Source organism: Pleuronectes platessa, chromosome 15 (assembly GCF_947347685.1).
Source record: "Pleuronectes platessa chromosome 15, fPlePla1.1, whole genome shotgun sequence".
Classification (NCBI taxonomy): domain Eukaryota; kingdom Metazoa; phylum Chordata; class Actinopteri; order Pleuronectiformes; family Pleuronectidae; genus Pleuronectes; species Pleuronectes platessa.
In genome coordinates, this window is record NC_070640.1 from 6,798,420 (window position 1) to 6,815,998 (window position 17,579).

The 17,579-nt window shown below is 44.2% G+C and overlaps 1 protein-coding gene across 1 annotated transcript in view; it reads right to left on the reverse strand.

Annotated features, from left to right (window-relative positions):
* The window catches only part of pdlim4 (PDZ and LIM domain 4), a 42,903-nt gene that overhangs the window by 14,043 nt on the left and 11,281 nt on the right, over window positions 1-17,579 (reverse strand). Inside the window, exon 3 of the mRNA XM_053441423.1 lies at window positions 7,975-8,056. Coding sequence (XP_053297398.1) covers window positions 7,975-8,056 — 82 coding nt within the window. The remainder of the gene's footprint in view (window positions 1-7,974; window positions 8,057-17,579) is intronic.

Below are 17,579 nucleotides of genomic sequence, written 5' to 3' on the forward strand. Positions count from 1 at the left end.
ACAAAAGACATATTTATACTCAAGTCTCATAGTTGTGTGTTTTGTGGGGAAGTTTACGCCCCAACAGTGGAGGGTTGAAGGTGCTCTGTGTCATATTTGGTGGCATCCAGCAGGTTGCAGTGAAAAATCCTTTCCTCTCTTCTTCGTAACCTCATATTTACAAGTATAAGCAAGATATAAGATATAAGATACATTTATCAATCCCACACACATGCACAGACACACTACATACAAATGGGGGGAATTTGGCCTCTGCTTTTGACCCATCTGGTGAACACAACAGGACACACAGAGCATTGGTAGTGGACCTGTTTTTCTGCACATATGAACATCAGACAACTGGAGGAATCTGTGACGTGTGATCCAAACCTCTCAGAGTTTCACATTCTTTCCAACAGAGCCACAGTGCTTTGACAAAACTATATATACAAGTGGAAATATACACATAAGGACATAAATAAACGGTCCCTATGCAGGTGGAACTCTGCCTATTGGGGAATTGAACACCAGTCTTCCCCATGACATACGATCGGCTCATTCTGAAGTAATGAAAACACCATAAATCCTAGGTTAAGGCGATTGAAAACATAATCATGAATATTATTTTCCATTTCTACTTATAGATCTCCTTAAATACTCCACACTGGATTTCGCAATGAACACGGATGGTGCAACGTCCCTGCCTTCACTCACAGCTCATTGTGCTGTCAAGATAGTTGGCCCTTTGGTTCACCAAGTTGAATTTGATATGTGGATTTATGCAGGAGTGAAGCCACTAATGCTGATAGTGTCTGTTTTAAAGGCCTCAGTGACTAGATAATAGGATGACTAGAAGTTTTTTTAGGGTTTAGATATCTTTGTCACTTCTCCTGCAACAGCTACGACACAGACCCAGAACATTTAAAAATCTCAAACCTCTAATCCTCGACAGACCCCTGACAAAAGGTTTGTTCTAAATCTGAACAAGTCTGGACGGCTGCCCTCTCCTTGGACCTTTCTTACCCCTGCAGTGAGCGCTCCCAGTGACCCCGTCCACTCCCCGGCGCGCTGACAGCCGAGCAGAGCGGGGAAGGCTCCGTTACCACGAAAAGCCCAAAGACTGGTTTGGACATTTCTGAGATTACTGACTGATAAGTGAACACAAACATCCAAACAAGAGGGGTCACGGGTCTGCGATCTAACACGCATGAATATGGAGCTGTTAAAAGGACTTTCCAGCAATGACCCACTGGTCTGAGATTTCCTGGCAGGGGTTTACATTGGAGGTAGCAGTAAACATATTTTGGCAGCGTATGATAATACTCATAAAAGGTTTGATGGCCAATATTGTTCAGACCTATTTAAGGTTCTCTAGGATATAAATCTTATTCCATGTAACTGGTCTCATCTGGTTCACTGTTTATTGTTCCGTGGTGTAAATATGCATCTCAGACAAATCAAGTTTACTGCGCTGTTAAGTTTTAAACACTCGTGGGCAAATGATTCTTCTTGACAGATATTTGAAAGCAGCTGATTTGTTCCATTCCTAAAACAGACGTTTTTTTAATCCTATCTATCACCTTTTTTTCCTCCAGAGGATTAAATTCCAAGCAGTAAAGGAATTACTGTGTCTGTAAGTCATGCAAGGACTCTGTCTGTCAGCTCCCATTAACGTTAGCCCGGAGAATTCGACTTCAGCTGCCAGCTCCCGGCCTGGAGCTGGAAGCGTCCGTGACGTGTGATCCAGAACTTTCAGCTTCCGCATTGCAGAGCCTCATTCTTTCCACGGGGGCCACGGGGCTCGGCCACAATAGCTTTCCCTTTAATAACGGGGTATCGTCCCAGTGAATGGCAATCCTGATGTCGCTCGCCAGAAGAATATTGTTTGACTCCAGCATTGACGAATGGGCTTTTCCCACCTACTCGAAGCGGCTGCTGTGTAATTTCATGGAAGGAATTCTCAGAAATTTGAAATGTCAGTAACTGGTGGTGTGAGTTAACTGGAGCATACAACTGATCCAAGAATAAAACTGACAACCAAGATGTTAGATTAGATCCCCAATTTAAGCCTGTGAGGCATTTTCCCTCAAAAACTCGTTCTTATTGGAAAAAAGGTTCAGATTTAAGATCAAGACATATCAGGATACTGGTCCTTAAATCAACTTTAAGCAGATAAATACTTGAATTAGTTTTAACTTATTTTAGTTCTGTTTTGTAAGACTTGTGGTCGTTTAAATTATTTATGAGCATCTAACAAAGCATGACGTAAACATCCATCTTGAAAATGGCAGAAAGTGATAGTTTGCAGATTTGACCGCTCTTGAGGACTTCTGATGAAAACCCTGTATCTGGAGTATTTTAATAACAACTCACATGTCTTAGAGAAACCAAACAAGGGCATGAAAACTTTTCATTTCAGTCCAAATGAGGGTATTTGAGAATTACGACTCGCATTGCAAATTTGAAAACCATCTGTCGGAGCTGTAGCACTGTAGTTTCCACATTTTGATCTAAGCAATCGCATCTGTTCAAGTGCACTTGAGCACACTGCACACATCAGCAAGTGATCACCACACTTGACTCCGGCTGACTCCAGCTGAGGTTTTGATTAAAAGTCAATCTGAGGCTCTACTTGACGCAACGGGCGAACCACAACACACATGTTGATACGTGATGTGACGACAACCAGGGGGAAAAAATGTGGACCGCATCTGAAGTGGAGTGAATCTGATTCAGGAAAGGAACGAAAGCCACCGGGAGCGCTCCGATGCTGATGAGAGTACTGCAGGGTTTATTTAGACGGTAAAACAATAGCTGATTTCAGACGAAGTCCATACCTCATATTGAGATTTTCCAGAGGAGCTGTTTGTCCAGGTAAGTTGATCCGGACATTTTCTGGAACGGGGCCTGGCAGTAAACTGTCTGGAATATGGCCGAATGAGCCCAAGTGAGAATAGAGCAGAATGACCATCTGGAAAATTTCACAGCAAACGAGTTGGCACGTTGAGGAAAGTTGACGGACGTAAAAGTGGAGAATACAAAAACCTCTGCATACTGAGAAACATGTCAACTTTGAAAGACAGCTAATCTATAACATTGTGATTTCCGAAGTGGTATTTATATTTCAAGTCCTGTCCCCTGGATGATCTACCAAGGTTTTACCTCTTTACCTGAATGTTCTAGAAATGTTCCTGTTGATGTGAACCCACTGACCCAAATAGGCCACTCTGAAATATTCATATCTGAAAATTGCTGTAGAATAGCGCCAGAGGACTTCTGTGAGGAATGTGGTTTTGTTAGGTTTTTGTTATTGTCATGCGTTTCAGTTTCAACTGTAAAACCCTCGGATTCGGGTGATACAGATGATTCACTTTTGGCTTCCTATAGGTTTTTACATCTTCTCTGTCTCAAGTGCAACCGATGCTTTTGCTGGAAATGTAGAATCTGTGCAAAGTATCTGATTACAGCTAATTTGTTTTCCGCGATGGAACTTAAATCAAGATTTCGGTTTTCAAAACTGCACACACACTTCATGTTGTTCTGCTCCAGGCAGCTCGTCATTATCTCGTCCCTGCCAGCTCTCTTTATCTACAGGAAGTTGTGTATGACATCCGGTGGACACCATTGCCAAGAAGTGTCCGCAGCTCCATGGAAACACATCGCACACTCCCACAAACACTCCAACATTGTTTGGTAGAACATTCACATCAACAATATCATATCACACAGACACTTGTATCCAAAGAGGTACATCATTTCCTCGTCCCCTTTATGACGACATTCCGAGGCGCAGGAAACATCTCAGAGCTTCCACGTGTCACTTCCTGCTGAATTCCCACAAGTGAGGTTGGAATTTCTAACTCGGGCAGTTGCTCAAGAACAAGACGCTTCTGGTGACAAAGTGAGGTTGGAATTTCTAACTCGGGCAGTTGCTCAAGAACAAGACGCTTCGGGTGACAAAAGGAAAACTTAAGCACAGAATTCCCTGAAGAATGCTGGCATCACATTTAAGCACTTTTTTTTTTTTTATTAGCCTTGAGTGCTGCAACTGTTCTGCAAATGCTTTACTGATGCTGCTGCACTATTCTTAGTGGAATGAGTCAATCTTTCTTAGGCCGGGAAATAATGTGTGGTAATTTCCAGAGTATATTGTTTAGACATCAGCTGGTGTCCCTCTCTGGTCTCAGCTCTCACCCTGTTGGACAAAGAGCTCTGCTTCGGCATGAGTCCCTTTGTTGGGGGTCACGTCACGTAGCGGTTGGTAAGTTTAGAATCTGCAAGCACAGCCAGAAAGTGTCCAGCGATCCTCGTCTTTCTTTGTAAGTTTTGTCCATTCTCTTCAAACTGGGTCAGCTCTAGAGCAACTGTGTATCACACAATTCGGCTTGATTCGGGTGGAGCCTGTGTTAAAGCAGTTTTCAGACAGGATCTCCAAATATTCGGGCCCAGACAGGATACTGTCAGACACGCTTACTACAACGGGAAGATGTCCGGATCATTCAGACTTGGACTGGTGTCTGAGTGCAGAAGGCAGGACAGGACATTATGAATTTCGCCAAAAGCTGTCAAATCTCATTTTCCCATTAACTTTCAGCCTCTTATACGTGTGTGTGGCACCTTTTCTTCATCCTGAGAATTCAGTTTTGATTTTCCTGACATTCTGGCAGGAATATTTACAGAAGAATGTAGGAGCAACTGACTCTGACATTTGCGTTCTCACATACAGCCCCTCCAGGAAATTTCAGGATCATGTCTGGAGCTCAGTGCACGTCTGGAAGCAGCGTTAGAGGCCCCAGCGCATTTATAGTTTCCAATAAAGGCGAGGTGTCTGAGGAGCAATCACCATTGTGTCAGCTCGGCCCCTCCAGCTGTATCTTCGCACAGCAGGAAACAAAGGAGAGAGAGAGCCCCGGCCTTTTATGTGACCCCGGGGGGCGGATGTTTCCCCTGTTCGGGCAGAGAAGAATTTACCTGAGCGTGAAGCTAAAGTGGCCCTGACTTAGTGGTTTCCAGGCGTCCAGGTTCACTTCATTAAATGAGACGCCAGGGAACATTTTTAAACTCCAGCGAGGGAGGGAGGGGAGAGGAAGAAGTGGATAAGATGTTACTGAGATACAGGGAGAGGGGAAAAGGGAGAAAAGAGCAGGCGAGAGGCAGATTTGCTGCTCTCACGTTACCCACAAGCAAAGCCGTCCTGTCATGCATGTCCATGTTTGTATAAACCGCTGGAGCTGATGGTTCCTCTCACTCAGGTTTGGTATTTCCTCATGTTAATCAAAGCAGGATCAGAGGTGCCGGTGCTGAGATTGTGATGTGAAGACTGTGGCACGGTTTTAACCGTTGGCTGGGGAATACAAGACCGGCTTTGGGTCTGTAAAACTATCAAGATATAAATGATAGTCTTATAAATGATTATTTAGGGGTCACCTCAAATAAATGATACATTTTTAACCAGTCAATTTATGGTTGTTTGAATTCATTATTCCACCCAGGATTTAGGAATTGTTCACAGCTTTAGACAAGTGGTTAAACTTTGTTAGAGATGTCCTCTTTGGATAAGTTTAAGGTTCATTGTATAGAATTTAGTTACTTCTAGTGGTGAAAACATCACTAGGACTATTTTATATTCAATTTCTACAAACAAATCTTTTTCATCCCCAGCTTCTGTTTCAGGAAGCCGTGGATCATGGGTAATATTCACCATTCAGCTGTTTCAGGTCATCGAGTGCAGAGGTAATAACCCAGTATAACCACAGAGGGTGTTGTAACTCAGGAAAATTTACGTGGTGTTGCTTTAATTTTTGATTGACATCGTATACAAAATACAGCTCAGTTTGCTGATTGGACATTTCAGAGTAAAAGTCCCCTGTGAAGCTGCCACTTACAAAGATGAATCATCACATGAGAATTCCCATCCCACGAGCATCAACAACCCTGATTGATTACATGAGCTGGAACCTCTTTCCCTTTTGTCTCTGCTGCTGAAAACAATATCTTCCTGTAAGGTGTCAAACTCCCACTGATGTGTGGACGGATAGATTTCACCTCAGCTCTTTGTGCGACTGCTCCGCCCTTTCTACACAAGAAGCCCCTGTCTCAGCGAGGGACACACACCGATCAGTCGTGACTCCACAACCACCCCGACACAATACTTGACAAATGGTCATCTCTCACATGTCTGAGCCACAATACGCTCATTGTCCTGACTGTTCAGTTCACACACTCGTCGTCATACTCGCAGCATATGTGCGAGCGAACACACACAGACACACTCACACACACACACACATAGACACACACAGACACACACAACCTCCTGTTCTCTCCCTGCTCAGAAACCTGTAGGCCTGCCAGCACTGGAAAAACTTGGATAAGATCATCTGCTTGAATTCATCCTGCCCTGAATATCCGTTTGGCAGCTCGTATGATTGGAGAACAATCAGGATACTATTTCAAAACTGTTCGAGTGAACAGTGGGATGCATTATCTCATTTGTGATCATGTGAACGTTCGCGTATATGTGCACTTCACGGACCTAGGGTTGTGCCCGTTTCCATGGATTCTGTTTACGACATAAACAGACTCAGAAGACTTGAGTCTCACACCCACCAGAATGCAACCCAAACCCTTTTTTAAGTCATGGCCCGAAATGTGAGTAAGTCTCTCTTGTGGCTGATTTGTGTGTCCACGTGCAAAGTTAAATGCTCGGATTTGAACTTTAGGAAGTTATCGCAGGTGGCGTCTCATTCAGAATTACGTAACATTGAATAATCTGGGTTTAAAGGGTCATTTCATCCAAAGCAAAAAACTAATATTACTCAATCGCAACACAGATAGTTTTATTTTGACGAGTTTGGTTTTGACATATCCTGCCCACAGTGAAATCTGTGGATTACTTGGATCAATAGAGAAGTTGAAATGCAGCTTTCAGATGATTTGAGATGTGTTATTCACTTCTACTGTATCAACATGGTAGCGCTCTCATTGGTGCATAACACAAATCCCTGGGACAGCGTAAAAGCTCCATTCATTTTTCCGATAGACAATGTTATGTGATTCACAGTTGGAGCTTTTCAACAACTTGGACGAATAGGAAACTTTCCCCCTAAAGTCAAAAAATATGCATCTGTGTTCGAAAAAGCCTGGTTTCTAGATTAAAAAAAAGTGAAGGTATGAACCTGTGCTCATAAAAAACGTGCATCTCAGCAAGAATCCTTCAATAACAGTTTTATAGCTCTGCTACGTGCACCACTAACGGCGGGGAAGAGCCGGAGAACAAACAGCTGAAAGCAATCTGCAGCTTAAGTCAGTTTCCCTTTTCGGATTCCGGGAGAATTTTGGATGTTGCAGTGTTTTCTTCACAAATTGAGCAACAAAGGATTTGGAGTTTGCTACCGCTCTGATTCACGTCAATGACTAAGAACAGCAATGGCAGCCATGGGTCCTGGGTATTGTGGTCATTAAACGCCGGACTGATGGAGAAGATATCATTTTTTACCAATGTAGATGGACTGATAGTATGTCTCCAGTTTTATCGACCACTCAAAGTGTTTCAGAATACAAGTCATATTCGCCCTTTTCTATTACACATTTATACCCTCATGGGTCATTTGAGGTTCGATATCTTGGCCAACAACGGTTTTGCCCATGGACTGGAGGAGGCGGGTTTCGAACCCCCCTCCTTCTGGTTAGTAGATGACCCTCTAAATCTCCTGATGCATGTTATTAGAGATGAAGGGGTCTTCCTTGTCCCACCACTAGAACACCACAAAGACAGATGAGAACCCAAAGTCAACCAAGGCTTCACTGCTTGACTTCACCAATTAGTTATTGCTCTCATATTTTGGCTGGTGAGTAACATTTTTGGGGAATTTTTTAACCAAAGTCCAAGTAGACAAAGTCAGGTTGACAAACTCAGGCCCTGACCTGAATTCAAATCTGAAGAAATTCCCGTGAGTGGTGCTTTTCGGTAAATCCAGAGTAAACAGTGGTTACCTGTGAGTCAGGCTCCGTGTAAGGACTTGTCTTGCCGTCTTCACTAACAGTCGGCGACCACACTCTGTCTCCGGATCCCGACCTAGAAGACAATACCCATGAGAGAAACAGAGAGAGAGAGAGTGAGTCAGATCAATCTTTTGCCATCTCACACCCCGGCATTGAAGCGTTCAGTCGTTTCTGCCGAGACACACAAAGTTTTTTTTACCACAGAATATCACGTTTTTCGAGTGTTATTATTTCTGCGTGTGAATGTTGGAAAGAGTCAAAGACATTACTTATTAAAATCCTCTTTGAATTACTGCTAGCTGTGTAGGATGACAGCTTTAGCGTCACATGATACTCCATTACTGCGGTCTGATATTAGCGGTCCCAAAACAATCACTTAGAGTTTAAATACAGTTAAAAAAATCCTTTGGCAGCTTGTTGTCAGTATATATTTCAATGTGGATTTGTACATTTGGCAGGTTTTCACATTAGCAATGGGATAAGGCTACGTCCTGGGCCTCATTCCACTGGTGCAAAGATAAAGTCTTCATCACATCATAACTCCACCGGAGTCTTTGAAGGAGCACACGCCAGTCTGGGCCTTGGACTTTTCACAAGCAGCGATAACAGAATTACTGGTATTTGAGATTTTCACCCTGCTTTTGAGATTACCAGTAATTGGCTGCAGTCGCCCATTCTGCTCCCACTGCTCCCAGACTCATAATTCAGTTGGTCCTTTTTCAGCTAGAGAATGAAATGATTCTGTGGAACTAAGGGTTGCTCCTCATTGTGATTCATCAGCAACAATTCAAATCCACTGCTGTTTCACATCAAATAGATTTCGTGATGGTTTATGAAAGTCTTATGAAAAAGATCTGAGGAGACTTCTTTGGTTCATTAAGTTTTTGTTGCCATGGCATGAGCTGCTTAGCGGGAAAGCATCCAGGAAATCACTCAGAGTGTCTACAAGGCAGTGTGTGTCTGTATGTGTGTGTGTGTGTGTGTGTGTGTCTGTATGCGTGTGTGTGTGTGTGTGTTTGTGTGTACTTCTCTTCACCCAGTTTCCCAGTGTACGGTTAAGGTTAGAGTAAGGTGAGGGTATTCCCCTTATTTCAGGAAATGAATGAACCTTAATACAATGTCTTTGGGTTTGTGTGTGTGATATTGTGTGTGTGTGTGTGCATGTGTGTGTACTTCTCTTCACCCAGTTTCCCAGTGTACAGTTAAGGTTAGAGTAAGGTGAAGGTATTCCCCTGTCTTCAGGAAATGAATGAACGTTAATACAATGTCTTTGGGGTTGTGTGTGTGTGTGTGTGTGTGTGTGTGTGTGTGTGTGTGTGGACGTCCTGCAGCTGGCACAGCGTTGGCTGAGCTGAGGCCATGCTGCAGATATGAACCACGGAGGTGTTTGCCATCAAGGACGTTCTTATGAGGCGCAGAGTGTCTGGCAGACGAACAGCAGCTACTGCGGAGGAAGACGTCCCCACATGTTGTCAGATTGTTTGGTTTCAATGGTTACGGCATAAAACAGCCCATTGAAACCAGTTCAGACTGAAGGGGCCTTTTTGAAATGACATTTTGGACTTTACCGTCCATCCATCATTATTGGAGAATGCGGAGGCGTGAGTGGAAACTGGGATCTACAGCGTTACACTGTCGCACTTGTTATACTGAAGGTCAGTCTGGAGCGGGATGTCATTCGTGTACCAGAGAGTTTGAAAACAAATTCCACAGTCAATCAAACTGCAACAAATTCCCCACACGCATATCTGTCAGCCATCTCAATGTGCCTGGTTGTTTTCATCAAGATCCGTGAATTATTCCCTGGAAAAAAGGAGTAAATGTTGAAAAATGCAGAATCTCAGAATGAAAAAGAAAGTGAAAAAACAATCCTGGATCCTGTTTCATTAGGATTTGTATCAAAATTCAATGGGTTCTTCCCAGACCCCCGACGCATCCTTCCACCAAGTTTCACGGAAATCCACTCATTTGTTTTTGTGAAATCTTGTTTACACACAAACAAGCAAACCAACAAACAAACAGACAGGGGTGAAACAACAGCCTCATTGTCGGAGGCTGTTGACACTTTTTGTTTCTGTTTGAGTTACCAGGAAAAATCTCCCACATCAGATATTGAGCAATGGATGTTATCTTAAAACAAACATATTTTTACTTTCTGTTTGCCAGTTTCAGGTCAGTGTGTGAGAAACCCCCCCACCCCCCCCAGCAGTCGCAGGAACACAAACACATTCCCAACCTGTTGATCATCTCTCTCCCACTGTTTCCATTTCTTCTGTCCGCCTGATCCAAGGATGAATCCAGCCTGCGCAGTATAAACCAGTAAATCTGTATGAAGCAGACTCTCATGATCTGCAAGGCTCAAGGAGACTAGATATTAAAACCGAGCTGCCGACTGAGACTTCATCTTGTCTTACTTCGACCTCCTCCGATGCCAAAAGGAATTATGGGAAGACACCGGTACACTCGTTTTCTTAATGAGATTTACAATGATAAATAGGACAAGGGGGACGAGTCCTGAGCTCATTCCTACAGTGTTGTCTTTGATTTCCACCCGAAGGAACAGCCTCGAGCATGAGTGACTCGGAAAATGAAAAGACGGTGAAGGGGGAGCTGATTTCTGTAATCATGATAATCCTCATGAATTAGAATAACAATCATGGACAGAAAAGGCAATACAACTTACAAAACTTTATCCACATAAGACTGAATACGAATGGACTCATGACACAACACATACAAATAATTAAAGGACCCCATATACAGAGAGCAGCTCAGACAAAAGAAAATCCCAGGTCATTTTTCTCTTCTTTCCTTTGGTCATAGTTTCCCTCGCTTGACCTTTTTAATTTCCTGATTGGGGAGTTCTGGTTTTGTCGGAGCAGCGGATGAGTTTTCTTTGGCTGCACACGGTCACCACGCTGCTGGAGGAGGAGGAGGAGCACGAGACAGACGGCTGAAAACCCAGAGTGCCTTCAAATTAAGATGCGGCCGATCACGGAACATTTTAGGGTTCACTTCAGAGTCCCGTCTCGTTTCCTCGAAGTCATCTGAACGAGAGCGGTTTCTCAGGCCACTCGTACGGCAAACACCACCGGAGCGACTCCTGTGTTATTTTGTAACGTGAGACGAGTTCAAATGCTTGAGGAGCGGTTATGGAGGTCGACCTGAGCGAGTCACAAGGAAAAATCTGCATCTGGCCGATGACAAGATCGCAGTGAAAGGAGAAAAGCAGGAGGAATGATTGTGGTCGACCCCCTTCCTCCCCTTTCTCCTCTTCAACTCCATTGACGCTGCCTTTATGGTCACCACAAAAAAAGAGGCCCTGGGAGAGCGTGAGAGGAATGACGATACGAGGGGATGAGGGAGGAGAAGGAGAAGGCAGCGGTCCTGGTAGTAGCGCGGAGGCATGTGTGCGAGTTTGCTCCTTTGGCGGTTTCTCTTTGTCCCAGCTGGAGTCCTGTGTTCCTTTGGTCGCATGCGGCCTCGTGCATAATTCCTCAGCGGTGAGTCACAGGCTTTGGAGTCAAAGCGAGGCAGCAGGAGCTGATCCTGAGCCAGAGAGGTCCGACTCTGGGTCCATTCTCTGCCTGCTCTCTCCGGTTCCTCCTGAATCCTCTGCCCCTGGGTTTGGTTGTGATTCTACTCTCCAGATCATCATCGAATCTGTGTTTCTCCCCCTAAAGGACTTGTATATGTGGACCTGTATACAACATGCAACTATGTACTGTCAGCATTCCCATCAATGCATTATAATATGATTTCTACAGTGTGATGAAATAGGCTCAACTCAATGACTGACTTAGTTTTGGGGGCTTTCAGTCAGATCAGGATCAAAGAGGCAAATCAAATTCCAAATTATTAAAAGTTATTTGCAGATGCAGATGAATAAATGTCACTTTTAATAGATTAACGCACATCAGCAAGTATAAAACCTAATAAAAGGGATGTGTTGAGGGGTCAGTAACCATTTTAATCTCTAATACAGAGTCAAATTATTATTGTGTTTCATTAACACAAACCATGTTTGAACTAAGTATTGAGGATCTCACATGACCACTTGTTATCAGCTATCCCACAGTTGACACTTACATAACTGAAGTGTAAACACTCTGCTGGTTTCAGTCACTGATAAGGAAGGGAACATGCAGATAAAAGCTTGGAAGTGAATCTCAGGGACCATTTGTTACGAATACCACGACTGCTGTTGCATTTGTTCAGGTAGCTGTAAAAATATCCAGATCCACTCCATAATTTAATGTATTCTATCTTGGTTTATGTTCCATCCTTCCACAAAGTTTCATGGAAAACTGTTTATTAGTTTATAAGTAATCCACACAAATCAACCAACCAACAACACAGGGGAGAAAATATACCCTCTTTGGTGGAGGTACTAAAAAATATGTTTTATGAAAATCTCCCTAAACTACTTAATCATCTGTTACCACTTCAATAAAATCTAAATCAATACAATCAAATGGAGACTCTGCATCGGGAAGGGACGTCTCTGCACAAGTTAAATTCCAATCAGCCCCATCAAAGGCTTAAAACCCAGAGATGACCAAACTGTGTGCACATCATCCTTCCCTTCAGCCAGGACCTAACTGCAAATTCTCTTTCTGACTGTAAGTGAAGCTGAAATGAGACCAGCAGGGTGTCCCTGTTTTCTTATTAGACCTTTTTATAGAAGACCAGAGCAAGAACCACAGTAACGCAGCTCAGGCATCATGACTCACTTCTCGGCAGATTTTAACTTGCCACTCAGCATGACGCTTTCCGGACAGCTTGACCGGCGGTGGAAACACACATCACAACCGCCGCCATCTGTTTCTCAGGCCTCCGCACGACCGCACGGCTTTCTCCAGAAGGCTCGGGGCAGCAGCAGGGAGGTGAGGTCAGGGTGAGGGAGATGGGAAGAGAAGAGGAGATGAAGAGGGGACGCGACAAGAAGCAACAGCTGGGGATAGGTAGGGGGGGATTTGGGTTTGGAGAGGGGGGGCGGGTGAACGGCACATTGAGGGGCAGGCATAAGGGGGGTAAGGGGTGAACCAGGAGGGAAAAAATGGAGGAAGGAGAAGAAAGGAACCTCCACAGCTGGTTCTTGTGTTCCCAGCGTCGGATGTACAGGCCGAGCAGACATGACACGCACCAGTTTGGGCCCAGTGAGTCTGTCCAGGTCGTCTGACACCACCCTGAACCTAAGTGTGTGTTTTTTGCGGTGGGGGCGGCAGCCATTTTTCCTCCCCACCGAGACGACACAGCTCCATTTGATCGCCAGCGCCAGCACCAACACTGGCGAGGGTGTTTCAGCTCTCAGCTGAGTGCTGACAGGCCTGAAGCGCCGGGAGGACGGGTTGGAAAATGGAAAAGCCGGTGACCTCAGAGTACTTCTTACTGTTTCCTTGTCCTCGTCTCGCCTTCTTTCCTTCTCGGTTTTCTCTTTCGTTCTGCAATTAATCAGCTTCCTCACGTAACCGCACACTGGACAAACACGAGTCCAGCCAATAACACAGAGACGTTGAATTATTAGTAATGTATAGTCCATTTTTGCATCCATTTTATTCTATAGTGCAATATACAGGTATCAGCCTGGGTTCTCACAAAAACTCCTGAATGTGGCTCATTCAAGTACATTTTCCAGAGGTTAGAGGAAAATCCTGAAATCACTACCTGCTATAAAAGAAGAGGAGACAAAGTACCAAACTTTATCACGACTAAAACTACAACGGTGTTTACCTCCATCAAGGCCCAGCAGTTCCCTTAAATTCAATCAAGCTGCACCAGATTTCTCACAATCATAGATATCAGTTCCCTAAATTATTCCCTTGGAAATAAGTGAGAATGTTGAAAAATGTCCCATCGTGTTAAACGAGCAAAATATAATCCAAGATCTGTCTCCTGTTCCGGATCTGCACCCAAATTAACCAAAGATTCTCAACATCTTTCAATGACATGATACCACACAGAGAAGTGCAGCTGCTGCCCCCAACTTTCAAGGTTCTCCTTCACTTCTCATTCAGCTTTCATGTGTTTCCCCGGGGCAGCCCACCAGAAACCCTCTTTTAAAAAACGCTCTGTATTATGAATTGTGAAAAAAAAAAAGAGAAGGAGGGGCGGGTTATGAAAGTCATAAATGCGGAGACTTTACAAAGAAACATTCTTGCATTACACAAGACCTCAAGCTCAGATGCAGCCAGCGAACTGTAATTTTGGTTCACAGCAGACGTGTGGACTCATATATTTGTCGGTCGGCAGCAACAGAAAATTACAGGTCTCCCGTTTCACCATCTATGACTCGGTGACTGTTTGGAGGATTTTACGGCGTAGGCCTTTAATGAGGGCTGAGAGCTGATGTCCTCTAAAATATTATTTTCTTGTGAGTCAGCATGGGTTCGGAGAGTCACTCCCAACTTTTCTCTTTTTTTTTTTTCTGGGCCTCCAGAATCAATGGCTTCCATTGAATAATTATTGGTTTTTCCAGTCACCCGCAGCCGAGGAGTGTTTCCAGGGAACTGAAAGAGCCTTTAGTCCACATCTGCTTTGGTAAACAGCGATAATAAGCACTTGACTTTTACAAATCAACATGACGCCCCCTTTTGTTTAGATAATTGGGGCATAAAACAAACCTCAATGCTCTTTTAACAGCTCATTGACTTTCTGTAAGAGCTTCTTCAAAGTTTGAAAATGTTTAATGACCCCCCCCCCCCAATAGTCGCCTTTGCATCATGTCTTATTTATTTACTTATTGTTACCATTTAAACCTCTGTGTGCTTCTCGGTGGTTAATTTGCAAAAGCGTGACCTGTTTTTTCCCCCTATTAATGAAGTTAGGCTTGGCTCTATTGATGTTTGTCACGGTGACTGTTGCTGTTTATTAACACACAACTTCCTGCGCAGCATTTCCCCAGAGAGAGAAAATGCTTCCCCCACAGTAGGTGTTTTGTACTTTGGATGTTCGGCTCTAATTACCTGGAAAGAATTTCGTTGGAAAACATGTGTATGAGGTTTTCACCCATTCACAGCTTTGATTTGACATGTGAAAAAGTCAAGCTCCAAGGTCCGGACCATTCAGGCGAAAGGGGGCGCCTGGTGCAGAGCATGCAGGAGACAGGACATGAGGGATACTCTATGTATTCTACTCGCTAGCTGTGAATATTCCAGACATCTTCCTTCTGTATTCTCACATAGGCTCACTCAGGGGCCACAGGCTTGGAAATGTGCGTTCTCACACACACCTCCCACCTGAAAATGTCAAATTCTGCAGCTTTGGTTCAATCCTCTCTTTTTTCATCATGTCAGCCACTACCTGTCCACTCTTGTCTTTCTAAACTTCCATATCCATTTCGAAAATGTTGTCTGTTTCCCCCCCCCTCCTCTGCTTGAAGGCCCCTCTCGCTCTATCTTCCGTCTCCTTCACCACCACCTCATTTCAGCTCCGGAGCCAAATGGGTGTGTGGCTGTGCGTCCCTCTCAGACATGACTTGCCCTCCTCCCGTCTGGCAGCAGGGCGATTCCCACTGTAATTATTCAACCAATATACACAGAGAAGGTCACATACCAGCAGCCAGCCTTGTCTCTGTTGATATATGAACGAGCATCCAACCGCTATCTTGTCAGCTTAAAAGAGGAATTAAGGAGGATTGATGAACAACGCTGGGTTTGTCTTGTGGTTTTAATTTAGCAGAATCATTTTCAGTGAAAGAGCTTATCGGGTGTCAAATATCTTTGTTGACATCATGTAAGAAAACTTCTACATTTAAACCCTTGAGCATTATGTGCCGTGTGATATTATGGTACCCTGATAATAAGTCAATTTTAATATAGATTTTTTACTATAAAAACTAAAATAATGTCAATTCCCAATACAAAAACCTTAATGATGAGCATTGTTCCAATTCACATCAGTTAAAATTAGGATCAGGATACGTGGGTTTAAAAAATGCTGGCGTTGATGTTCCCATAAAACCGTGTAAAAGAAAGAATGCACAAAAAAACTTTTATGTAGTATGAAAAGTGGCATCTTAAAAACTCCAGTGAACGTCAGCCGAGGGTTTCAAGTATCTATCACCTCAAAGTGCTCCTGCTCAAATCAAATCCTTCCTATGTTCCCTATTGTGTTAGATAACTTTCAGTGCTTCAGGGGGAATTTAAGCTGAATTTGAAAACCCCAGGGTGCAACTGGGTAAGTGTGGCAGTGCCCTTGTGTGTGCTGCTGCAGGTGCAGAGGTGCTCCCCTGCACTTTGAGCTAAAAACAAACTTTAAATAGATTTTCAATCCCTATGTGGAAAAGCCACTGAATGCTCCATCACTCAGCCTGACATATGAATGGATGGGTTCCTCTACAGGCTGAGGTGAAGGGCAGGAGGGGTGCTGCAAGCTGGACTGACGCTACACAACACCAATACAGGGCGGAGAAATGTGTGAATCTTCTCTCATCTGAGGCGTCCGATTTCTGCGGGAGTATGTTCTTCTTTCCACTGCGTCTGCAGGTCAAAACCCATGGAGAGAGAGAGAGAGAGAGAGACAGAAGCCTGCGTCGTCTGCTGCCCTACAAGGAGAGAGCTGAAGCACCAGTTGGCAGTTGTCACTTGCAACCGAGGCCGAAAACCACAGTGTTCTCCATCTGAGAGATTGGAGTTTAGAGGTTGCCAGGTTCGCGCTGCACTTTCCAGCCCAAAGCAACCGTCTAATACAAATGTGGGAAGCGACTGCCATTTCAGTTTTTCCCCGGTCGTTCCCCACCCCCCCCCCCCCTCCCTGTGTCCTTAACCGTTTCGGCGGATGACTTCCTCGTTGCCCTCGGCCGCTTTTGAATATGATGCAGAGTGAAAGACAATTTTCCACCTCATATAGTGGAACAATGCAATTTATCTCCCTGTGAAGTCCGCTCGAAAAGGTCACTGTCTGACTGACTGTGTGTGCACAGGCCCCATTGACTTTGACGGCGCTCTATAGGAGCGGCGGGTCGATCATTCAAAGCGTCGTAAACCTGTCATCTGCCGCCATGACTCGACTGTGCCAAGCTGAACAGACCCTCCACAAATAGAAACAATATGGGTTCCTGGACGAGAGGCAGTGAATACAAACATCCCTCAGGCTTTTCAACTCCGAGTCACTTAATGAGCCGCAGAGCAGAAACCATAAGCTGCCTGCGCCGAGGGTCAGAGCAGTAACGACTGATTAGCAGGTGACTAATGTTTGAACATTTCCTGATGTGGGATCAGTCTGCACATATTGATTCTCATGCTATGGAAAATGGGCCGAATCCAGAGAGGAGGACCAGACTGCCCCGGTCTGGTAAGCTCTTTTCTTTTATTCACTCCATACCCCCAGGTTTTATTCATTTTCAGAACTGTAGTATTCAAACACGTGACATAAGTTGAGTCAGTTTATCAGACCTCCTGTAGCTCTATACAACTGTTTACACATGTGCAGCAGTAAAAAAAAAACGGTGGAGGTTCCCTTTAAGGCAAATAGAACTAGATGGATGGAGTAAATGAGGTTTCTTGATAATAGCTGTTGCACATTGGTCCCAAGATGTAAAAAAAAATGAGGTACAAAAACATTCATTTATATCCACCTGCCAATGTAATTCAAGA